The 26,357-nt window shown below is 48.0% G+C and overlaps 1 protein-coding gene across 1 annotated transcript; it reads right to left on the reverse strand.

Annotated features, from left to right (window-relative positions):
* Positions 1-2,154: 2,154 nt before the first annotated feature.
* NAGA (alpha-N-acetylgalactosaminidase) lies at positions 2,155-13,321 on the reverse strand. Its single transcript, XM_078600442.1, has 9 exons — positions 13,080-13,321; positions 10,204-10,361; positions 8,962-9,136; positions 8,297-8,474; positions 7,340-7,434; positions 6,446-6,607; positions 5,577-5,774; positions 4,248-4,391; positions 2,155-3,694 (listed from the first exon to the last, which is right to left on the reverse strand). The coding sequence occupies exons 2-9, from the start codon at positions 10,356-10,358 to the stop codon at positions 3,497-3,499; spliced, it is 1,305 nt and encodes a 434-aa protein (XP_078456568.1). The 5' UTR covers positions 10,359-10,361; positions 13,080-13,321; the 3' UTR covers positions 2,155-3,496.
* Between the last annotated feature and the right edge of the window lie 13,036 nt (positions 13,322-26,357).

Here is a 26,357-nt window from a genome sequence, read left to right on the forward strand (position 1 = left end):
CACATCAAAATACGCAACTTTAAATAAATATAGACAACACGTTCTACTTAATTAAAGACTATTTTATAAATGTTTCTCCTACAACATCAGAGTGCAGCGGCACATTAAGTACGCACTACAATGACAATAGTTTAAAGCGATTTGAAGCATGTTTTATTTGGGGGGGGGGGGGAAAGAGCTTTGTGACGTCATATTTGAGGGGGGGGGGGTCTGACTTTTTGTGACGCCGTGTGACGAAAGGGGGTCAAAAATTGCGTGACGTCATTTATGGACGGCCCCCAACCCATGGAACCTGGGCCTGTCCCGTGACCTGCACCAAGCCTGGCACAGTGGGGGAGCACAGGTGGTGCATCTGCCGGTCATCTCAGCCAACCAATGGCACCTGGGTCTCTGCTAAATATGCCAGCGTGGAAGAGGTCGCTTCTATAGAGCTCCCTGCAGTGTGGGAGGCCCTTCTACCAACAGTGGTGTGAACAAACAATTGCAGGGCTACACCTTTTACCTTATATGTAGAACTTCTTTCGCACCGTACTTTGCCAACCGTGATAATTGGAGGTGCGTGGGAATGACAACTAAACAAAAACATTAATTAGTTTTCAATTTATATTCAAGTGCAAAGCTCCAGTGACTTCCTAATATCGGAAGAGCATTCCAGGTAGCCGCAGGAGTGCATCTGAAAGCGTGCGATGCAGTGATCAGTAAGACTGATCAGTGCGGAAGAGTAGGCCAAATACCCCCGAGAACTCCCTTCTAGTAGAGGCCTTTCCCACGAGCAGTGGCGTGAGCAGACAGAGACAATGCAAGGGCCACACCTCTAATTTTTAGCGGAGAAATGAGGGGCAGTGTTTCTTGACAGCTCTCATTTTTATATAGCAGTTGTCTAAGTACGGTGCGAAAGAAGTTCAACACCCTAAACGTGTTTGTACGTTTGATACCGGCCCTGATGTCTGGTCGCGTGGATTCTTCTCCGGGCCCTCCTGTTTTTCGCTTCACATTTAGAAACGTGCGTTTATATAAATTTCCACATAAGCCACTTCGTTGGGTTCTCATTTATGAAAGGCAGGTCGCTTCTGAAAAATATCTATATAGCTCAGTGGGCCTTACCTGGTAAAAAAACAAGACAGAGTTGGGCACCGCACCTCTAGTCACACGCAAGTTACCAGTGCTCTTATATTATATTATTAATAAATCAGAGATAAACACGACACGAAATGTTTACAAAAATTCAAAGCCTCTTTATTTTGCTTGCCGATCTCACCACATTAACTTTTCAACTTTCATTCCACACAAGCGTCACCGCAGTGCAAATCATTTAAATCAGGTTAGCGCTAATGTTTGGGTCAAGTTTATCATTCACGATCTTTGGTTTAGGCTTGAAAGAAGTGAGATGTGAAAATGGGAGGAAGAGACGCTGTTAATGCTGCGATGAGTATTAAAACAAGTACAGGACTTTGCATCGATTCCGTCATGTCAGAAGACCTTCCATCTGACACGGGCAAACCAATTAAACTGGTCACGTGTACAAGCATTTCCACAGGCCAATTATTATTATTATTTCAGCTCACTGGTAGATTCACGACATAATTTGACCAGATCATTATGTGGCCGAACCCATACATCTATTATGAATCCCAATATTGGTTGGAATGATCTGTGTTAGCACTGGAAGCTGTTATCAGGTTGGTCATGATTCTTGGTGTTTCGCTTCGGTGAACATTCAAGGAAGCCTACGGTTAGGGTTCACTCATTTGAGAGTGAACATTCGCATTAGTTAGTGAGTTAGGAGTCTCGCTGTAATTATCGGAACAGGATTTTTTAAAATTCATGCCACAGGAAGTTTTGTAGGAGGCAACATCTTGCTCAACACGTCAGACAGACATTTTCACAAACTGTTCCTACATTATAATGACAAAGTTGAAGGTTGTTGGGCTGTTATAGCCAATGACAACTCATTCTAACCACACGATGTGCAGTGGGTCAAGATAAAAAAAAAAGCTTAGGGTCTAGAACCAATCGACCCACGCCATGTTCAAAATGTTCCAACTGAAACGACTCAATCGAACCAGGCAAAGACACCACGCTAGAAAATTCACAACAGGCAGGGATAATCCGATTCAGGACTGTAAACTCAACAATCAAGAGGCAGTATGAATGTGAATTTGTAAAAAATATTTTTTTAAATACCATTTATTAACGAATTAATTCATTTAATTAATTCAACCCACACCATTTGTCAAGAAAATAAAGCCACCATCCATTTTGTACAGCATAAGCATTGCCCAGGCCTCAACCCATGTGACCTCAAGTTAACCAATTATAGATTCCCCTTGTGCAACACCACATTCCACGCAGGTTTTTTGCGCAATGTACCCCACAGATCTACGCACAACTTTAACTTCCCCAGCGCAGCATCCCACGGTGAGCACAGCAAGTGAAGGCGACCTTCGGGGTAGAGATCAAATGGCTTTTTGTCTCACCTTGAGACCACCTCCAGAAAGCGAGACACAGTGCGGCTGCCCTCATGGCACAGGAGGTTCCGGCAACCTTAATTTCCCAGCGCAGCATCCCACGGTGAGCACAGCAAGTGAAGGTGACCTTCAGGGTACAGATCAAATGGCTTTTTGTCTCACCTCGAGACCACCTCGAGAAAGCGAGACGCAGTGCGGCTGCCCGCATGGCACGGCAGGTTCCGGCTACAGCATTCTGGGCATCACAACCATGCCCACCACGTTTCTCTCTCTGCTTAGGGCACCTACTGGGTGGAGGAGACCAAGGGTAAAGGCCCAGGACCTCTTGGCTGCAACGGACTGACAGCGAGGGATGAGCAGGGAGTTCTCGTTTGGGGTACTGTGCCAGGAATTCAAGTTTCTTTTGTTTCACTCAACTGACAAATCAAAGACCAGGAGGAGTCTCATTATTTGCAAGAGTAATTTGGGCAGACCCTTGGATTGGCATTGTAGGGCACAACGCTGATATGCAACTTTCCAGGCATGTGGCCCCCTACACTTGAAGGCAAAACATTTGTATAAAATAATTACAGCACTCGCCTTCATCTGCAGGGTTAAGTTTGGGGAGCCACGGAGGTGAGACGTTAACTACCTCGCATGGTATGCAGGAGGTAGTAGAGGTTCGATCACGACCCTGACGTCGATATAATTGCCGTTTGTATGTTCTCTCCGTGGTGGCGCGGAGTTTTCTCCAGGTCCTCCGGTTTTTCCCCTCCACATTTAGAATCGATGTGCACTCAGAGTATTTGGCTGCAATACATTTCCACATGATAACAAGCCACTTTCGTTTAGCTATCAATTGTGGCCAGGTCACTGCCTGAAAAAGACCTATGTATAGCTCAGTGGGACCTTACCTGGTAAAAATAATAAAACATAGCAGTAGTAGTAAGTGTTGGGGGTTGATTGTGATGTGACACAGAGAGAACCGTGATAATTGTGAAGTGAGAATTAGCGAGCCGCCCACCACCACACCTCTTCCTGAGCTGCGATCACAGCAAGTCGTTGCCGGGTGGCACGGGAACGCGGGCGCGCGGTTTCATCCACAGGCGCCGATCGGCGGTGGCGGCGGCGGCGGCACCAGTCGGGTTCAGGTACCACATCTCGGCGCCGCTGGGGTTGATGGACACAGTGAACTTCTCCTCGGACTTGAGGGTGCCGATCTGCTTCCCCGAGAACACGTCAATCACCTGCGGAATAGACGCACACACACACACCTGTGAGACCTCTGGAGGATGGTGGGCGGAGGCATCTACAATTACAGGAAACTTCATCATTTGTCCATCAGTGAGTCAGTGTTGAGATGTTAATTTCCTCGCCTGATATTCAGGAGCTTGTCGGTTCGATCTCGACCCTGACGCCTGCTATATATTTGGAGTTTGCGTAATTCTCTCCCCATGGTGGCATGGATTTTTCTCCGGGTCCTCTGGTTTTCGCCTCCACATTTAGAATCAACGTGCAATTAGAGTATTTGGCTGTTATAAACTTCTACACGATCAGCCACTTTGTGCTATCATTTGTGGCCAGGTTGCTTCTAAAAAAGAGCTATATTGCACAGTGGACCTTACCTGGTAAAATAAAAAAATTGTTCAACTGATGAATCGCTCAAACGAGCATTGAGGCGACGCTCACCTCTTGTTTATATATCCCTGAACCAGTGTCGGGATTAACACATTGCTATGACAGGGACACATCTATCCATAGGGCAACCACTACCCCGTAAGGGACAGTACTGGCTCTCACCCAGTACTTGGAGCCTGCGGGAGCCCCCAGCGCGACCAGCGTGGCGCTGTACGGGTACGGCATGTCCACGCGGCGGCTCGCAAACGCCAGCGTCCACGCACCGTCAGTCAGGTTCCGCGACCACACCTCGATGTGGGACTTCTCCTGGAGGGGCGGGGTAGACAGCGGCCAGACAAAGACACACGCAGAGGGGGTCAGCCGAGGCCGGCCGGAGAATACGGGGGGGGGGGCGGGCAGGATCGAGCAAGGCGACTGGAAAAGCTCGGCAAGAGAGACGTTAGTGCAACCTGTTCTCCTATAAATGCTGGAAAAATCGCGTTATCATAAATAATATAGCGTAAAGCAACAGTCCGCAATGACACGAGATGTGTAACGCAGGCCAAGCAGGCTGATGCGTGTGGGTTGCATCTAGAAGCATCCAGCAGCATCCCGCCCCGTGCGATGCTTCACCGATGTTGCCGTACAACCGCTTATTCCTCCTTGCGCGATGTAGTTCCGTTCACTCGATCGCGTTATATCCAATTCGCATCCACGTTGTAAAAAATTAGTTCCCTAGTACATTCATTGCGTTATGTCAAATTGGCGTTATGAAAACAACACGCGTTGTAGGAGAAAAGACAATGTAGGCAGGAGGGAATTCCAAGGTTGAGCAGTGCAGAAAGAGAAGTGTCATAATCTGCAGTGTGGCGAGTGAGTGGGTGGGCGAGCGAGTGAGCGATTGGTTGAGTGGGTGTGTTGTTGTTGTGAATCGCAGGCGTAGTGGTTGAAGACGGCGCCGATGCACGAGATGATTCGGCCAGTCCGGTGGACCGAATCTTCAAAATGGGTGGTGAAAACCAATGAGTGAAGTTCGTGGTTTCAGTACACCATGGTTGTAGCGGCAACAGAGTGACAAGGATATAACGAATTGTGATTTAAAGCTTTCGTGACTGCAGGGATTCATATTCTTGGTTCTCTCGGTAAAGTCACGTAGAAGGGAAATAATAAAAGAATATAAATATAAAACAATAAAAATTCTCACGACGTGATGACTGCAACACAAGCAATCATTGCTGACGTTAGGAAAAAAACGTCACTTTTTTCAAATTTTGTTGCTGTGGATTACACACCTGATGATAATTGCTTGTGTTGCAGTGGAAACGTGAGAATTTTATTGTTTTATATTTATATTATTTTATTATTTCCCTTCTACGTGACTTTACCGAAAGAACCAAGAATATGAATAAGGATACGACGGAATGTACCACTGTGTGGGGACGGAGTGAACCACCGTGCGAGGACGGAACATACCACCATGCGCGGAAGGACCATACCACCGTCTCAGCTCACCTTGACGATGCGCCGGCCCTGCTGGCCCAGCGGGTCCTGGTTGATCTGGATGAGGAGGCGGTTCTGCAGCAGCTCACGCGCCGCAGCCGACATGCTGCGCAGGTCGTTGGACATGAAATAGGGGGCGGCCAGCACGGCCCAGACGGCCATCTGCGCGCGCGACTGGTCGTAGCTCAGCCCAAAGTCGCCCACGATCAGCTGTGGGCAAAAACAGCACGCAGCCGTCGCGCTCTTGCTCGGAACCCGCGCGAGGAGAGAAGCGGTGAGCTGGCACCGCCGAGATGCTGGGTTCGAATCCAGGTTTCAGCCGCTGCCTGCGTGCGATTAAACTGGGTCCTCGAGTGTAGCGAGTCGTCAGTCTCTGCCCAGTCACCAACGAATGCACAAACAAAAAATTTAACTATTAAAAATTTTTATCTTAGAAGGTAAGGCCCACTGAGTTATCTAGCTCTCTTTTTCCCCTAAAGCGACCTGGCCGCAAATGACATTTATAGCAGCCAAAAACTCTAATCACGTCATGTCGATTCTAAATGTGAAAGGAAAAACCTGGAGGAACCGGAGAAAAATCCACGAAGAGAGAAACACGCAAACTCCAAATATACATGCGTTAGGGTCGGGATCGAACTTATGACCTCTTGTATACCAGGCGAAGGAGTTTACATCTCACCAACGTGGTGCCCATTTTTTTCCCCACAAATTCCAGCTATGAGAATTAAATTCCTTGGTGCGACTGTCACGTGACAGATATTACGGGACACAAATATTGGTGGAAAAATATGCAATTTCGTGAAAAAGTAGGACTGGCACACCAGAGGCCTACAGTGGTGAATTTAGCTTTTACCATGAAAACAGCGGGGGCGGTGCCGTACCATGTCAGGGTCGTTCCAGCGGCCGGGCGCAGCTGCGGGGATGAGCACCTCCTGGTGGTCGCCCCACCAGTCCATGATGGACTGAACGGAATCCCACGAGTCTTCGATGTCGTCGTAGTTGCGCCACAGGTTGCAGATGTCTCCGAGTTGCGTGTAGTTGACCTGCAGTTGCCGCACCGCCCGCAGGGAATGCCATGAACCCCTGGACGAGCGAGCGGACAAGCAATGGCCTCTAGAGCTAGAGGCCCCTTCGGCTCTCGGCTGACGCCAAAAGCCTCGAAGAGTCGAGACGAAAACACAAAAACTATTTAAAACTATTACTATTTTACCAAGTAAGGCCCACGGAGCAATATAACTATGTTTCAGAGCCGACCTGGTCATGATAAATGATAGCTCAACGAAATGGCTTATTATTACGTGTAAATGTATAGCATCGAAATACCCTAAATACGTGACATTGATTCTAAATGTGGAGGGAAAAACCTGGAGGACCCGGAGAAAAATCCACGGGACTATGGGGCGAGAAACACGCAAACTCCAAGTATACAGGTGTCAGGGTCAGGATCCAACCCACGGCCTCCTGCATACCATGAGAGGTAGTTAACATCTCACCACTGCGGCGCCCCCTCTTAAAACATTAATGTGATGCATCCCTTAGCTCGACCTCATTTTCTGGGCTTATCCTAAAGAAAAAAAATAACTCGCCACACATTCAGAAAAGCCAAGACTCACTGCACTTTCTAACAACCTCTACAGACCTCCCAGGAACTTCATCAACACAATCACCGTTCCCTACGTTTTCCTGCACTCATCCGGTTCCTTGGGCACCCATGAGGTGGGTGTAAGCTTGGTGGTGGGGGCGGGGGGGGTGTTAGAGGGGGCGACGGGATCCACCTTGGGCGGGAGGCCGCCCTCGTATGCCGGCCAGCTGCACGAGTAGGCGATGGGGCGGCCCGTGGCATTGAGGGCACGGCTCATGCTGGGATAGCCTGCGCAGACAGATAGACAGATGGAGGGAGGGAGTCCATCACATGGGGAGAGGAGTGGTGGTGCGGGTGGCGTCTCCGCGTTTCACTCCGCACCAAGGCCGGGCAGCACGCGGCCCGCGACTCCACGTGGCCTTGGCCACCCGAGGCTGACCGCTTCCACACGGCACACAAACAGGCCGCATCCATCACTGCTCACATCTTAGCCACACTCAGTCGAGGACGAGACGGCAATATTTATGACCTGGCAACAATGTGCTTCCGATTTTCGCGCCACGCGGCCTAAGCTAATACCGTGTTTATTTTTATAAACTATTATAAATAATTTGTATTTTACCAGGTAAGGCCTATGAGCTAAATTGCTCTTTTTCAGTAGCGACCTGGCCATAAATGATAGCTCAAAATATCGAAATTTATAGCATCCAAATATTGATATTTTGAAATTTGGAAGGGAAAAAAACCAGAGGAGCCGGAGAAAAATACATGCAACCATGGGGAGAACATGCAAACTCCAAATATACAGCAAGCATCAGGGCTGGGATCGAATCCATGACCTTCTGTACACCATCAAGAGCTTAACACGTAGGCTTTAACACCAGGCAAAAGATTTACCATCTCGCCACCACGGCACCCATAAATTCGAGTACAATGTTTCACTGGTGATTACAACCAGCCTCATCAGGCGGTAGGCAGATATGTGAAGAATTCCTCCTGTAACAGGATTCCTCCTTTCCAACAGACCGGTGTGCTGAACAAGTAACGAATTGGCACATCTTCCTTTTAGCCGTGTCCCAAGGAGAGAGGAGGAGGAGGAAGGATGGCCCTGCCATCCTCGCGCCCCTCCCCGCCGCGTGGCCGGCGGTACCTTCGGCCTTCTCGGAGGAGTTGGAGTAGCAGCCGTCCAGCTTGAGCATGTCCACCTCCCACTCGGCGAAGGTGGTGGCATCGGTCTGCACGTCGGCGAGCGTCGTGCCAGGGTAGCCCCCGCACGTCAGCGTGCCGAGGTCCTCGTAGATGCCGAGCTTGAGGCCGCGCGCGTGCACCTGCCGTCCCGCACGCACCAAAGATCCCCCACCGTTGTAGCCTCAACAAGTGCTGTTAGCAAGTGGCGATGTTTACATGCCGCATCGGGTACTCATTTGAGGCCGAGTCTACCTAGGGGAGTTCACAGGACCGGGTTCAGATAATCGTCACTGGTGTTGGCCGTGAGCGAGAATCGAGCTCGGGTCGCCGAGTTCGTAGCACAGCGCGCTAACCGCTACACTACCGTTCCCCCTAGCATACACACACACACACAGACAGAAGCACACACACACACAGACAGAAGCGCACACACACACACACGCGGGATCACAAAGACACAAACCCCTACACACACACACACACACGGCAGCACAAAGACACAGACCCACACACAGACAGAAGCACACACACAGAAGCACAAAGACACAGACCCACACACACGGAGACAAACACGAGCCGGTGCGTGGCAGCCAGGGCCTGTCGGTGCCGGCGAGCGGCGCTGCTCACGTAGTCGGCCAGGGCCTTGATGCCGCTCGGGAAGCGCTCGGGGTCGGCCTGCAGGCGGCCCCGCGCGTCGCGCTGCCTGCTCATCCAGCAGTCATCGATGTTGACGTACACGTAGCCGAGCTCGCGCCACCCATCCTCCGCCAGGCGGTCCGCCATCGCCTTGAAGAGTCGCTCGCTAGGGGAGGTGGGGCACGGGGGAGGTAGGGGAAGCGAGGTCACCGGGTCAATTTGTAGTCCTTCCTTTGGCTGCTATACATTTCTACATGATAAGCCATTTCGTTGAGCTATCATTTGTGGCCAGGGAACTTCTGATAGCTCAGTGGGACTTACCTGGTAAAATAAAAAATTATTTAGTTTTGTTTTGCTAGAGGTGGAGACCGGTGGGATACGCGCGCAGGACAGAGCAGTGAGCAAGAGGAAGCGTGAAAGGCAGACAGACGGCGGGAGACTGCCAGAGCACACCCTTGGAGGAGATGGGGTGTTGCCAATGCAACAGGTGCGCGGTACGAGCCGATGAGAGAAGCCACGTCCAGGTGGAGTGGCAGGCATCGGGGATGTTGACCGGTGGGGGGGGGGGGGGTCTTCCTCTGGCTGTAAAGGGGGACTGCTTTTGTAAGTTGAGATATTACCACGATTGTTGCCAATTACGAGGCGTTACCCCGTGGTACGCCCGGGATGCGTTCCTGAAAATTAGAACGGAAATCGGAGCAAGGAGATCGGACGGTGGATGGTAATGTGCTCCAGAACCTATTAGTAGTGCCTGTACTACGACTCGCGATGGTTGATTGTAACGTGGTACAGAACCTCACCAGGGGATGCTCGGTAACCCATTGCGGATCTGTACCGTACAACGATCGGTGTGAAAAGGCAGTATATTATTGATATATTACTTTGCCCATTATATCATATGTATTATTAGGAGTTGTTTATTTTAAAAAAGAGTTTACACTCAAAATAAATACGGTATGTGGGGGGAAGAAATATTCCAAGAGTCCATGTACACTTGAAAGGGACTATAGCCGGTCAGGGGACACTAACGCTTGGACACCATCTGGCACCTGAATGTTCGTCGTGCAACGTAAAAAACTTTGGGTCTCGATGGTAAAAGTTCGTGAAACCTCGAGGGTACGTCATGGCAAGGTACGCACAGTACGTACAACGGGACCGGGTATCAATAAGTTGTGTACGGTACAGCGAACGCACGCGGAATGGGAGGGCGTACATCGGGGAGTGTTACGGTACCTGATGCAGTTGTCGGGGTCGTTTTTGCAGTCCACGTTGCAGCGGAAGCGCTCCCAGGCGAGCCAGCCCATGGGGGGAGTCCTCATGAGGCCGTTGTCCAGGCCCAGCACGCACACCGTGGACACCAGCGCACACAGCACGTGCAACAGCAGCATGGCCTGTGCACGCACGCACACACAACAAAGATCACCCGTGTAACCTTAACAAACTGTTGGGGCAAGTGCCATTAGCGAGAACCTATGAAGACCGGCATGGAACACGAGGGGGTGGGTGGCCAGCACCACTCCCGGCCGCCTTTCTCCCTCTGGTGGCGACGTTTACGCACTGCACGAGGCAGAGGTCGCAACCGGGTACCCGATACCCTACCCGATACCCGGCTACCCGTACCCGGCCGGGTACCCGATACCCGTACCCTACCCGATACCCGGCTACCCGTACCCGGCCGGGTACAGGTACGGGTACCCGTTTGCGACCCTGGTGCGGCCGGGTACGGGTAAGGAATCAAAACCCGTTTGCGATCTCTGGCACGAGATACTCATTTGAAGCCGAATCAACCTAGGGCATGTCCTGGACCAGTTGAGATATTCGTCACCGATATTGGCGTGGTTTGTAGCGTGGTTTATAAGCGTGGTTTGTAGCAGAGCGCTACCCACTATACATTTTTACTAATCACACACAAACGTGTACATGCTGTCACAAATGAAGGTCACACACGGGCATGCACACCCACAAATACGCCGTTCACTGATCACACGCATTAACATGTCCACACACAATGTCACGAATGACACACACAACAATGTACACGCAGCCACGAATCTCATGCATGGACGGGCACAACCGCACGGTCATGAATCACCCACACGGTCACTAATTAAGTGCTCACAAGGTAAAGTTTACGTTTATAGCTTGACCAGGTGAGAGCACCACATCAGCATAATCGAATTTACAAGACTGTAATAAACTTTTTTATTTTACCAGGTAAGGGCCCCACTGAGCTATACAGCTCTTTTTCAGAAGCGACCTGGCCACAAATGACAGCTCAACGAAGTGGCTTATCACGTGGACATTTACAGCAGCCAAATACTCTAAACGCGTGTCGCTTACCTTTCCTATACTTTGCACTCCTATCGTGTTTGTGTACTGTTTGTTGTTGTAACTTTCTGACACGCCCCTACTGAACATCTGCGAAAAAGAGCTTTACAGCTCATCGGATTCCTCCACTATACATAAATATTCTGCTTCCGAAACCTCGCAAACTGGTGCCGACAGATCAGTGGCGCAGTGACGACTTTATCAGCTCAGGGGGTGCGGCAATCGGTTAGGTGGGGCCCCCAATATTTGATTTGTCTCGCACGGTCAAACCTAGGCTATTAAACAGGGTGCTTCAAATTGTTTTAACACTTTCTGAGAATATTTTTCTTTCTGATAGTCTATATATATACAAAAGGGAAATGTGTGAATGTGTGTCTGTTCTAAATGTTTAGCATACTTCCTGACATGCAACAAACTTGAAATTTGGCATGTGGGTACTTTCCAGACTGTACACAATGCAAAACGTATAAAAATAGACTTGGGGGGGGGGGGCGCAATAATGGATATATTTTGCACAGCAAGTGAGCGGTGACGTCACATCTGTCATGTCACCCGCATGCGGTAGCGTCACGCAGTGTGCCTGCCGACGTCACACAGTGTGCCTGCTGACGTCACACAGTGTGCCTGCTGACGTCACGCATCCCCCCCTCACCCTCCACGTAGGCCGTGTATTAATCAAAGACACGAATCCATGTCCCGGGCTAAGCTGGGTAGTAAGGCTAGTCACATATAAGTTACAACATTGTTGACGCACCCTGTATATGGCGGCTCCTCTTTCCCTAACCACATCGTGGCATAGTCACTTTCAGTTGTTTTCTTGTTCATGTTTTTGTTTGTTGCGGTTGCACCCCATTCAAGAGCCGAATGGCTAACAGGGCTACACCTAATAAATGAAACTGAACATTTAACGCTGTAGGGGGCGCTCCGCCTTCGCTCCGTGGTGCCCTCTTTGCAATATTTCGTTACCGCTTTAATTCGATTAAAATAAAACGTGGAACGTACCGGAAACCATTTTCATTAAAGAAAATTGCGTCCGATGAACGTGTACACGGCACGGCCCTTTTGCCAATAAAGCGCTGACTGGGGCTGTTGAACATGTGTGCAAAAGAGCTTTACTGATTGCGTTTCCTTTGTTTGCATTATGCGAGAGAAACAGGGAGTCAACAAATAACAACCACGACCAAAGACAAAGGAACGACTCCCCCAGTAAAGCCTCAACAGACTGTAGGGGCAAGTGCTGTTGGCGAGCACCTTTGAAAGGCCGGCACGGAACACTAGGGGGTTGATGGGCAGCAACACGCCCGGCCGCCTTTGTCTCCCCAGTGGCGATGTTTACACACCGCACCAGGTACTCATTTGAGGCTGGGGAGGCCCAGGACCGGTTCAGATAATCGTCACTGGTGGTGTTGGCCGTGAGCGGGAATCGAACTCGAGTCTCCAGGTTCGTAGCGCAGCGCTAACCGCTGCACCACCGCTCCCCACAACAAACCACCGCCATTCGCCACTAAGTGACGATGAGGTCACCACGACGCTTGTGCCAGGCTACGTGCACGTTAAGGCCACGTTAAGGCCACGTGAAGTGTCGAACGCCCGCTGGCAGGAAGGTCACGGGACAGACCCAGCAGGTGCCATGGGTCGACCGACCGCGATGACTGGCCCGATGCACCACCTGTACCCTCTACTGTGCCACAACAACCACAACAACCACCACATCCAGCCCCACCACCCCTAGCCCACCACGCGGATCGGCCCCTCGGGGCACCAGGGCGCCACCAACTCACCTCGCTTGGTGTCAGAGGCTGCTGGTAGGGTGACGACGAGCGGCGTGGAGGTGTTGGGTGATGCAGGCGATGCAGGGAGGTTGGTGGAGGTGTTGGGTGATGCAGGGAGGTTGGTGGTGCAGTTGTTGGTGAGAATCTGCGGTGGAGTTTGTGGCCACGCCGAGCTGCGACCCCCAAACGTGGACGCGGCCCTTTAAAGAGGAAGCAGCGGCAGCGGCATGCGGACACCCCCCACGTGGTGCGATCAGCTGATTCGTCACGTGACGAACCCCCTGAGTGGGTTACGTCACGCGACCCCCCCCACCCCTCCCAGCCCGGGCGCGTGACCCACGCGCCAGTGAAACGATTCCGGAATTGAATAAGTAATATTTAAAATGACTTTTTAAAAACACGCTTTAATTAAATGTATTAGTGGTCCCGAAGCATGCCATCACGTAAGGGACCGTAGGGCAATTACAGCCAACGTCAGTTGAGCGTAGACAATTAGATCCAAGCCGAAACATAACATAAAAATATTTTTTACAAATATATATTTCTTTTTTTTATGATAGAATATAGTATTGTCATCAGTATGACATAAGTTTATCAAGTCTGCAGTCGATACCACATTGGGAAGTGGGTTAAAATGTAGTTACAATATTTGCGTTTACAACAATAACAATTACAACAGAGTGAGTTAAATGAAAGCGTGCAAAATGAATCGGAGCGGTCAACCACGAGACCCGAGCCCCCCACGGGCCCCCCAATATCCCCGAGCCCCCAACGGGCTCTGAACCCACCACGAACCCCCAGTAGCCCCGAGCCCCCCAACGAGCATGAGCCACCCAGTAGCCCCCGAGCTCCCCACGGGCTGTGAGCCCCCCACGACCCCCAGGAGCCCCCCCCCCCCGCACCTTCACAAGGCTCACACGTGCGGCAGGGTCGGTGGCCCGCTGCGCACAGCCAGAGAAGATCGTGGGGGTTGACTGTGGACTAGGTCACGTGTCTGTGTTGCTGGAGTTTGTATGCTCTCCCTCTGTGCCGTGTGGGATTTCTCCTGCCTCCCAAGTTTCCTCCCATAGCTAAACAACAACCCCCCAAATTTCGATTTAAAGCTTTCGTGACTGCAGGGGGGAGGTCAAAAATCGTCCAAAATCGCGTGACGTCATTTATGGACGGCCCCTTAAGGCGATATACAATTTCCACCTGCCAAGCCATTTCGTTGAGCTATTGTTTGTGATGGCGAGGTCGCTTCTGAAAAATTGCTACATAGCTCAGTGGGCCTTACCTGGTAAGCTAAAATAGTTTAGTTTCTTATCTAATTGCATATTTGTAAAACGCCTTCACGCGAGGCGTTTGACGCAGCTTTCAAAACGGAGACACAACAGAATGACGTGGATGGCAGTTGCGTGCTACAAGGATTGAGGGATGTCTGACCGCGTTCGAGGGGTGATTATGGATCACGAAATGGCTATAGGACCGCGACCTTCACCAGGACAAGCAGACTGAGAAGCGAACGGACGAGCGAAAGGGCTACAGGGGAGGGACGGGATGGAGTGGAGGGGCCTGGGGAGGGAAGATGAAGAGGATGGGCGATAGAGAAGAATACGTGAGGCTTGGAGAGAGGAAGAACGGAAAGAGGTTCAGGAAGCGGGCTGATTAACGTAGAGGGTGGTCCAGATGTCTTGTGAGGTTTTAGAGAATGAAATAGGGGTAACAAGACATCTGGACCACCCTGTTACAGGGGGAGTTTATTCCAGTGGAGGTGAGGGCTCGCCTACGTAAGGATAATAACTGCTGACTTCTCAAAAAGTCATGAGATTGAAAACTAATTTATTTAAAACTGCTTTGTTGTGTTTAGTTAGTTGTCCTTCAACGGCACCTCCGATTAGCGCCGTTGGCTACGTACGGTGCGAAAGAAGTTCAACACACGCACATACAAAGTGGTTCACATTTTATCAACGCCAGAGGGGATGATGGGGTCCAAATGGCATCGCAAGTTCCCGACGGTCAGAGGAGCGCTCCACCCATCGAGTCACCACCACCGCGCGTGACATTTGTCTCTTGAGTGGCTGCCTGTTAAATTCCGGAGGGTGGAGATTTATCCCGGTTAGTCAAGTAGAAGGGAGGGTTGTGATCCTCGGAGACACAATGTCCACGCTGCTTCTTATACATCAGTGGCCTTTGCCCGGTAGGATGCGTATGGTTTAGTTGTATTCGTATGTTTTTGGGTGATTCTGTTTGCCTTCCCTGTTCTGTCGTGTTTTTGTCCTGTTTGTTGTTGTGACTTTCTTACCCGCCCCTGTTGGACACCTGCGAAAAAGAGCTTTATAGCGCATCGGATTCCTCCAGGAGTACAAATAAATATTCTGATTCTGATGATATTCGCTCAGACCGCTAGTTTATTGTCCTTCGCCCCGCACCCCGGATTAGATCGGTTAGCTATGTACGGTGTGAAAGAAGTTCAACATACATACAAGTCATCCTGCCAAGTGCTGCCCTGTCCTTTGCCCAAACGATGACCGTGCTCTACCATCTCCACATAACCTGCCAGCACCAACCACCAGTGTGTATTAGTGTCTTATCCATTGGATAAACACAACCCCGCCCTTCTGTTACCTTACCATTAGGGCTCTCGCTGTAAACTTGTATTTCCTGAAGAATATACAGTAATTTGTATTTACAGAGCGACTGTATGGGCGCCACGGTGGCGAGATGTTGACTACCTCGCCTGGTATGCAGGAGGTCGTGGGTTCGATCTTGACTCTGACACCCATATATTTGGAGTTTGCATGTTCTCCCGATGGTCGCGTGGATTTTTCTCTGGGTCTTCCCTCCAAACCTAGACGCATGCGTTTAGAGTATTTGGCTGCTATACAATTTCACATGATAAGCCACTTCATTGAGCTATCATTTGTGGCCAGGTCGCTTCTGATGAATTATTGTATAGTATCTCAAAATGCTGTACAGAAATATTGATATTGATATATTTATTCTCAGTGATAGTGACAAACACAGTCAATGCTTATCGGTCTGTTATTCATGGCGTAAGTTGAGCTGAAATGTTACAACTTCTATCAGAGCTGAGCGATTCCTACGATAGTCACACTGGTCGATTCGTGCAAGAATCGTTATTCTTCTTCTTGGTTCTTTCGGTAGAGTCACGTAGAAGGAAAATAATAAAATAATACAAATAAAATTATTCTCACGACGTTTCGGCCACAACGCAAGCAGCCGTCCTCAGGTGAAGAACAGGTCTGTCGGGAAGACAGCGACAGACCTGTTCTTCACCTGAGGACGGCTGCTTGCGTTGTGGCCGAAACGTCGTGAGAATTATTTTACGTTTTATTTTTAATATATTATTATTTTCCTTCGACGTGACTTTACCGAAAGAACCAAGAAGATGAATCCCTGCAGTCACGAAAGCTTTAAATCTAAATTTAATCGTTATTCTTCCATGGGCTATTCCGAAGTTAAAATGTCTATATTCAGTTGAATGTAATTTTAGCAGAGATTCTGTCATGGAAGATCAGTGAATGTAATAGGGGTTCTATTGTGACGCTCATAAAACGTAAACTTAGCTAAGGATTTATCCCGTAGGCTTTCGCGACCAATATTCACAAAGCTTTTTGGGTTAGATCGCGTAAATATAAATGTATCGTTAACGACAGATTTAATGACACGTTTATATTTACGCGATCTAACGACGCATTTGTATTTACGCGACATAACCCAAAACCTTTGTGATTAGCGAAGCATCGCCAAATCGAACCGGACAAAAAATGTCGCTTTTGGTTCATTTCGGGTATTGGCCAGAATCGCCATCGAAATGTGTGGCGGGTCGATACCTTGTGCGTGGATTGGCTGAATTCCTGCCTGATCCTGCCTGCCTGGCCGTGAAGGCGAGATGGGAGTGCCAGTGGACTTGGCTTACCACGTGGAATTTTCACACGATGATGAGCTGTCATTTGTGGCCAGGTCGCTTCTGAAAATGAAGCTAAGAGCTCAGTGGGCTTTACCTGGTAGGATAAAAAAAAGTTGTATTTGATTGATGTATTTACCTTTCCTATACTTTTCACTCCTATCGTGTTTTTGTATTGTTTGTTGTTGTAACGTTCTGACCTACCCCTACTGGACATTTCTGATTCCGGATTGCCACTGGGACGTCGTACACAGGCATCGGTCACAAGACACTCGAGTGCCACGGCAAGCGGTGGTCGCAACAGGGGAACATCAACAAATACGAGCCGCGTTATAAAATAATAAACGTCACAAGGCATTGCAATAAACGAGTGAACTTTGAACGTTTACGGACACCGGGCACGTGTGCGTGTTATTGTAGGTTTTCCACTTAGGCCAGCGATTAGCTCGTAACTATTTGAAACCGTCGAACATTTTTGTTGCGTGCATTTCTAAACAATCTCCATGCACAGAGCCATCCCGAGGGGTACACGGCGAATCGGGGCGACTGTCCTGATCATACATCACTTTTAACTTGGAGGAATAAATACCAGTGGCTTCCAACCTTTTGCTTGCCATGTTGTTCCCTTCACGATTGCCCACATACTCCTACCAGCCATATCGGTTTATGTTGAAAGTAAATAATAAATAAAGACATTTAAGTAGCTCTTACATTTTTAAAAGAAAAAAATACATATTTTTATGAAACATAACACGTAAAACCATTTAGTTTACACACAAACGTAATGAAAAATTAACCAAATAATTATAGTATAATTCAATATTTACACTTTCAAAAAAATAATGATTGCACAGTTTACGCTTAGGAAAACTGGAGAAATGTGCTGATGGGCCTGAAGAATGTATTTGTGAAATAAAAATGTTTGATAAACGAGAGAGAGCACCAATCATGAGCACGAAGATAACCGATTTAGCCAAAAGCACGGGCTATAATTATACTTTAATTGTATATAGCATAATTCATGCCAACAGCATCCCACAACGCGGTACATGAATTATATATAAGGGTCAAATCCCATATATGCGGAAGCTAAACACGTACATACCAAGCAAATGAAAACCCTACTACCAATATAAAAAACAATTATGAAATCCATACAACAGATAGGTGTGTAACTTAAGAAGTGCCAGTACACACGCACAAAGCAGCACTGCTTGGTGACCATACCACCGGTGTTAGCTGTGGCTGGGAATTCAACTTAGGGATGGGAGATGGAGCCATAGTTCCATCCTGTGTAGCACGGTCTTGTGTGATTTCTATTGGACAGACAGGGCTCCGATAGCCAGAATTAGCTATGGCCCGATGAAGCTGGTTCCAATCACCAGCGAAACGTCGTACTCGAATTGTAAATGTTGTGGGTTTACTCTCGGTGTGCTGAAATAGTAACGAATTGGCACGTTCTGTTTACGTGACAAACCTTACTAATTGGCTGTGTCGGGTGGTGGCGGGTTTAATGACACGTTTATATTTACGCGATAGAACCCCAAAAAAAACCTTTATTATGGATAATATTGTTCGCGCAAGCCTATGTGTTAGACAGGGCTGACACGCAGTAGCGTAACGAGCGTGCGAGCAGTGGGTGCCTTGGCCTTACCTGGTGGCTTCAGCTACGAGTTGGGGCCCCCCTTGACAACCACCGTGACATTTGTTTTCAACAACTGTGTGAAAGAACAAAAACACGTTTTTAATACGCGGTTTCTATTGTTTTTGAGTGATAATGCTTTCATTTACGTTCCACATTTTATTTTGATTTGACGAGGCGATATATTGCGGACAATATAATAGCCGAGGTGCGACTGTGCGAGACAAATCAAATACTGGGCCCCCACCCCATTCATTACAGACCACCCCCCTGAGCTCACGATGTCGCTACTACCCCTCTGCTGACACGTGCTGGTGAGCAGCGCGCCAACTCAAAAGAGCCACGGGTGCTTTGATTACGTGGCTCAGCTCTGCTGACCTGTGAAGAGGGGCAGCTGAACTCTCTCCTCTGCCTACATCCATTGTGCAAACATCCGCCATCTCGCCGAGGCACTGAGTGCTTGCCAAGATTTTGGGTGCACAATCGTTCGAGTTCTCGCTGTCTCCCCCCCCAAGGGGCACTTTGCAAGATGGGAATTCGTTGAAAGGTATTTTAGAACAATTGACAAAAGCACGTGATTATTATTATTATTAAAAACAAGCCCGCCAATGGCCCAGACCTGTGGACTCGTGCAGACAATGCAATGGTTAGCCTCAAAAAGCGTCGATCCATGTGTACTGTAGCTCTCCGAGATACCTTCTTGTTCAGTTATATGTATCTTTATGATTAATAAAGTCCGCCGACTCACTGATAACCTAACGAGTAACCCGAGTGACTATATACACTTGGGTAACTTATGTGACTCTACGCGACGCTCCCTGTGTAGTTGGCTAGCTACACAGGAGCGGACGCATAGCAGTCACGGAGACAATATAACCCTGGCCTACCAAGACTACAAGGTGCCCGTTCCTGGACGATGGAGACGACCCGCTCCAAGATGACGACGGTGACGGCAGTTCCTCGGTTCCCCCACAACAGCAGCAGCCCAGAGCCCCGTTCCACGCCGGCTTTTATCCCCCCCTCACGACCGGGCCACGCCCCTCTTCCCGAACACTCTCTCCCCGCACCTGGCCCTGTCTGTCTCTGTCATAATTAAAATTTACGACCGTTTAGGTCCCGTGCTTCTTCTCACGCGACCCTGTCAGTGCCCGTAGCATCAATCATTATTAACGGCCACTTTGGTCCCATATTAGCCTCACTGTGACCGACTGTTCCCGTCACGTTAATTAGTAACCATGGGCACGGGGAGCCGGACTGTCCTCACATCCCCCCCCCGTACTGTCCTTACACATGGATGTGATGAAGCAACTACAGTATTCTTATACAGTCTGTTCCCCTGTAACGCGTGTTTTCATAACGCGAATTGGATACAACGCGATGAATGTATTATAGGGAACACATTTTTTGTTATAATGCAGATGCGAATGGGATATAACGCGATTGAGTGAACGAAACTACGTCGCACGAGTAAGAATGAGCGGTTGTACGGCTGCCTCGGCAGAGCATCACACAAGACGGATGTTGCTGGATTTATTTCAAGTTCAAGTTCATTTATTAGGTATAGCCCTGTGAGTCATTCGGCTCTTGAATCGGGTGCAACCGCAACAAACAAAAAACAAAAACATGAACAGAAAAATATCTTAAAGTGAATATATGACTAAGTGCAAACAGAAAATCCAAGAAAAGACAGCAAAATATTGCAGAAAAAACAGCGTACACTAACGCTGTGTGCAAAAATCTCAGTGGGATGCAAGTCAAACAACAACCACAAGACAACTTAGATTAAGGCCATCAGTCTAACTCCAAAGTGACCGGCCTACCCCTCCCCCCACCGCGTACTAGATGCTACCCACACGCCTCAGTCTTTGTTCAGCCTGCATATGCATCTCACGTGTTATCCTATAGCATATATTATACCTCGATTTTTCCATAACGAGGAGTTTTTCAGGAACGAAACTACTGAACCGCGTTATAGGAAAACAGACTGTACATTAAAGCTGGCATGGCACGCAGGAGGGTCAGTGTTGTTGGCAGCACATATCCAGCCATGTCTTCCCAACGCTGATGTTCACACGCCATGCCAGGTACTCGTTTAACACTGAGATGATTGAGGAAAAATTTAACTATTTATTTTTACTCTTTGGTTCTTTCGGTAAAGTCACGAAGAAAAGAAAATCAAATAGTAATAGAATACGACGTTTTGGTTGCAACACAAGCAACTATTATCAGGTAAGAATGAATGATAAAACACATACACGGGAACAGCATAGGCAGACACACATGCAGAGAGAGACACAAAGACACACCGAGCGAGACACACACCAAGACAAACTCTTTGTCTTGGTGTTCTTCCTGCAGTCACGAAAGCTTTGAATCTAGTTTATATATTTTGTATTTTACCAAGTGATATGTTAACTATCTCGTCGGGTATACAGGAGGTTGTGGGTTCGATCCCAACCCTGACGCCTGTATATTTGGAGTTTGTATGTCTCTCTCCCCGTGATCGTGTGGATTTTCTTTGGATCCTCCGGTTTTTCCCTCAACGTTTAGAAACTTGCATTCAGAGTACAGTATTTGGCTGCTGTAAATTTCCACATAAGCCACTTTGTTGAGCTATCATTTGTGGCCTGGTCGCTTCTGAAAAATACCTATGTAGCTCAATGGACCTTACCTGGTAAAATAAAATTTCAACCGAGAAGATGGGTATAAGCTTAGCAATCATTGGAAGGACGTTATTAACCAAGAAACGTCGTAACTTGCTGTGTTGCTTCCATTCTTCCCTGCCGTTTGGCTGTTATCTCCTACTCTCTGAGTTGCATTGCCCTGTTTGGTACCTCTGCATTAACGAGCTGGGGCCTGACTAACATGGCCACCTCTGTTCCCTTAGCCTCGATGTACCGATGGTGCTGGCTGTGTGATGGGCTGTGTGTCTCACTGGCGCGACCACCGTTGCGGTGGATCTCTTGCGTGGACGCGTTTGCCTCACAGCGCAGTTGGCAGCGCCGCAGCTTGTGTTACACACAGACGTGACATTAACTTGCTAATCCTCCTAATCTCCCTGCCTAATCTCTCCCATGAACATAGTGCTAATCTCCCATTAACACTGCTGTTGTGCGCATATGCGGGGATGATACTCTTATACGGCGACTGAAGCTCATTTCATGCTAATCTCTCTCCCCAATCTCTCTTTCCCTAATCTCCCCCATTAACATAACTGACATACAGTACTTGCGTACAATTCCTTTCCAGCTCAGACCCCGCCTGCTTGTCCATCGCCACATATATAACATCTTGTTGTAACAGCTGTCTTGCTGGTTCAGCAGTTTCACTGCTGGATTATTTTTTCCGCCTGAGGATGACCGCTTGTGTTGCGATCGAAACATCGTGATATATTATTTTTTGTTTTATTTTTATACCTACGTGACTTTACCGAAAGAACCAAAGAGAATATATTTTTTCTTTAAAAATGCAGCGTAGTTGAAGAATATCATGGGACCTTTTTGCCAGTATCAAAGTATGAAACATATGAATATATTTTACTCTTTCTAGCAATAAAACATGTGTTAAGCTGTTCAAATATCAAAATGATTCAATTTGCAAGTTCTGCATTTAATACTTTGATGCTGGAAAAAAGATACCATTATATATCAGCTCACCCCGAGATATAAATGCTCTGATACGTACATTGGCTTTGTCCAGTTCGCCTTTTGGTGTTCTCTGGTCTGACACTGGTGATACTAGACCACAAAGAAGGCTGCTGTCTCTGGTGTAGGCCAATCGGTTTCAAAGACAACGTATATATTATAATCACAGCATGTTTGTTTGTATGTTCACCACAAGTACGTGTTGTTATTGCAGACTTGATTCCTTGAAAAATGTATCTATTTGGTGTTTGAACATCTTAACACCTATTTTATTGCCTGAAAAGGTAAAACGTATTATTTTGTTCATGTTATTGAAGAATGTAGAGCATTGAGTGTACTCAAGTTCTATTGTTGCAATGTATCGCCATCTAGTGGCAGTCGGGCTTATATACAATGAACACGATTCAATGCTTGGATCGATTGTCATATATATTTTTGAGATGCCTTCTCATTATTCTGCACCTTTCTGGAAGCTTACATTTCTCCATTACAATTTTAGAAAAACAACAAACTTCCAATGTTGCCATGAATAGCTCCGTGTAAAATGTTTGATTCGTAACAACAATTTCAACTTGTAACACGGCGCCAACCGCACAATTATCTGCTTGCTCTGGAAGAGAGGCCGAGACTCATCGGAATGAGGAGGAAACACAGACGAGTGAGGAAGCAGCAGCCTAGCGGTGAGCAGGGGCCACATTTCCCCCCAAGCTCTGCTGTTCTCTACATATTAAGTTATCGGCCAAATAATGAGTGTTTGCGCGTGGGACGAAAGCCGGGAGCACACAGAGCGCAACCCGCGTGTGTAACGAGTTCAAGTTCATTTATTAGGTATAGCCCTGTGAGCCATTCGGCTCTTGAATCGGGTGAAACCGCAACAAAAAAAAACATAAACAAAAAACATCTTAAAGTGAATATGTGACTAAGTGCAAACAGAAAATCCAAGAAACAACAGCAAAATATTGCAGAAAAAAACACCGTACACCAACGCTGTGTGCAAAAATCCCAGTGGGATGCAAGTCAAACAACAACAACAACACCACTCTATCCCAGGGGTCGGCAATCTGCGGCTCCAGAACCACGTGCGGCTCTTTAAGGAACCGCTTCGTGACAGTTCTTTATGAAGGACCCACCGTCTCGTATTCACCACACAGTGCATTGCGGCTCTAGCAATATTGAGTATTTTTCTTTACCGAATTAGAAAAAGGTGGCTCTTCTTGCTATGCTGGTTTCCGACCCTTGCTCTATCCCATTTAGGCGGAACAGATGGATAAATAATTATATAGTAGACTTTACCCTTTCTGGCAATACAACGGATGTTCAAAGACCAAACAGATACTTTTTGCAAGGCATAAAGTCTGCATTAGCCACACGTACTTGCGGTGAACATGCAAACGAACATGCTCTGATAATATATGGCATTGTCTTTTAAACTAATTGGCCTGTAGCAGTGTTAGACCAAAGAATGCCAAAAGGCGAACAGTACAAAGACAATGCACGTATCAGAGAATTTATATCTCGGGGTGGACACCAATATTATGGGACCTTTTTGCCAGTATCCAAGTGTAGTGTCCTCCTTCCTCCCGGCGTGCGTGTGGTGTGCGGCGCACACACTCAGTCGGAGACGAGGTCGTTATTCCGTCCACACCAACTCCGGCCTCCTCTCTCTCGACCACGCTGCCGTACAGCCCGGCCTGTACGGCAGCGTTACACCGACGGCGTTGACCGAGACAGCCAACTACTGTCCGGCCACGCAAGGCGGCAGCGATGGAGGCGGCGAAGACGAGACGAGTTCACTCCCAGAACCGGCAGCCCGGAGCTCTCGATCTCCGCTCCTTTTATTCCCCTCGGCGCGGCCTGGCTCCGCCCTGGCTCCGCCCTGGCCCCGCCCTGGCCGCGCCCTGGCCACGCCTCCCTTCTAGAACCCACCAGAGGGTCCAGGGGCTTCCCAATGAGGTCTTCCGTGACCCTTGCCCCAGTTCCTCCGCCCTGCCGGCACACGGCCGTGTATATGCTCAACGGCGCGTGCGCTAACTTGTCCACCGCAGTTGCTGCTGGTGGACAGCAGTCGGCGTTGTGTCACAACAAAAGTATGAAAAGTTATCAGATGGAGTCCACATTTTGCTGTACTGCCTGCTTCTGGCAAGCCAGGGTATGGCAGCTCGACGCTGACGGGAAGGGTGTTTTGCAACATTTGAGTGAGCCACCAATTCTTCCCTCCACAGTACATGTACTGGATGACAGGCATGCACAGCCACCACCGATATTTTATTCATACAATCTCAGTGTAGTGTCTCTGCGGCCGTCTGGAATGCTCTTCCTTCCGATATTAGGAAGCCACTGGAGCTATGCACTTTTAAATCACCTAGATTGAAAACGCGTTTATTAAGAACTGCTTTTTGTGTTTCTTATTTTGTCCTTCCCCTGCACCTCTGATTCGTAAGGATACGTAATGGTGCGAACGAAGTTAAACGTACATACATTCTCTACACTTCGACTGCTGCAGTTGAGGAATCTGCAGACCCGGATATTTGAGATGTGACGCGTCTACTGCTGCAGTCGAGGCATCTCTTGCACTTGTAAACTACACCGTCAATGCGAGCGTCCACCGAACATCACACAAAGTACTTGCCACACATGCTTTGCTTGCCAACTTGTTTGTGATCACGAACATCGGTGAACGTGTGGAAATTTTAGAAAAGTTCACGACTCTGGAAAACCATCACGCATTTCCCATTCACGCAATTTACAAGCACATTGCTGGTTATGAATTTTCTGAACTTACAGTGTACACGTTTTTTTTATTATACTTGGGCTGCTTGAAAATGATAGGTAAAATGAATGTCAAACTATTTTACTCAATTTCAAGATCTGTAACATATTGGTGGACCTCAAAGTGCTAATCCCATTTAAAACGTTACACTCTATGCAGTAAGACCTAGTCAGCTCTCAATTATCCAGGGGCAATAGGGGAGGTGTGGTCGGGATAAAAAAAACTAATTCAAAACGTGAAGACATTTTTTTTAGGCTATAAAAGCATGTTTTTCGCACCTCTGATTAGCACGGTGCGAAAATAGTTCAACATACATAAATACTGTACACCCATCCGTACATTGTGGGTGAAGACATATCTAATCGACGTGGCATTGCTTCTTATAAACGAAAAGGTTTGTTTGCCAACTTGTTTGTGATCACGTGGGCACTGAACCACTGACCCTCAGAGAGTTGATGAGCGACTAATACTTAAGCCAGTGTGTGAAGAAAGATCATTCAAATATATTTTTTCTCCAGCATGGATAATCCACAACTATAGGATAATCCGCCCAGGGATTATAATGTTCGAATTTACATTTCAATTGACAGATTTTCCTGGAGTTGACCTTCTGCGGGCAACTCCGCGATCGTTGCCATGAGCACAACCTTTGTCCGAAGTGGAGCCACCACTGCCGTCGACTGGTTCCGGCCATGGGAACGTGGAATTTCCACGAGGGTTTCCACGGCTCAAGGCTGCCAAGAGAGGTGACCACCGCGCATGTTTGATGAGAGCATTTTTCGAAATCATCAGAATCATTTCGCAATAAGGCATGGTGACGCATCACTTCCTTTTTCGGAACTCCGTCTCGGACACTTTTGAGCCGACGTCATGTCAGAGAATGCCCTCAAGATGACATCACGGACAGGATGCCAGCGTCAAAAGGTTATGTTCTGGGAAATGTAAATGGAAACACATTTACAATATAATGTAGTTTTGTTTTTACGCATACAGTAGTTTTTTTATCGAGAGGATTTTGTCCAAAATTTGTTTCCACTTAGAAAATGTTGGCAACAATTATTGCATTGCTGAGCTGGCTAACTGAAGGAATGGGGCAGAGCAAACCCGCATAGATTAATTGGCCAACGTTAAATCTAAGACTTTAAAAATAATCCTTATGAATTATGCGCGTAAGAGGATCATGGATGTGAATTTCACATCGACGACCGAAGTTTTGATTTCTGTACGTTGGATATGATGGTTTGTACAAACCCTGTGGCACCACGATACGCATTGCTAAATATAATTGATTCCTGAGTGCTCAGTGAATTCGTGGCAATGT

Source organism: Lampetra planeri, chromosome 1, assembly GCF_965212315.1.
Source record: "Lampetra planeri chromosome 1, kcLamPlan1.2.h2, whole genome shotgun sequence".
Lineage (NCBI taxonomy): Eukaryota > Metazoa > Chordata > Hyperoartia > Petromyzontiformes > Petromyzontidae > Lampetra > Lampetra planeri.

What these genes read in the sequence shown, in the direction of transcription:
- NAGA (XM_078600442.1), bottom strand. Translation starts at nt 10,358, where the DNA reads ATGCTGCTGTTGCACGTGCTGTGTGCGCTGGTGTCCACGGTGTGCGTG. An exon ending in CTCCTCCGAGAAGGCCGAAG is followed by an intron (nt 7,435 to 8,296) that starts GTACCGCCGGCC and finishes CTGTCTGCGCAG; the next exon opens with GCTATCCCAGCATGAGCCGT. An exon ending in AGGGCCGGCGCATCGTCAAG is followed by an intron (nt 4,392 to 5,576) that starts GTGAGCTGAGAC and finishes CCGCCCCTCCAG; the next exon opens with GAGAAGTCCCACATCGAGGT.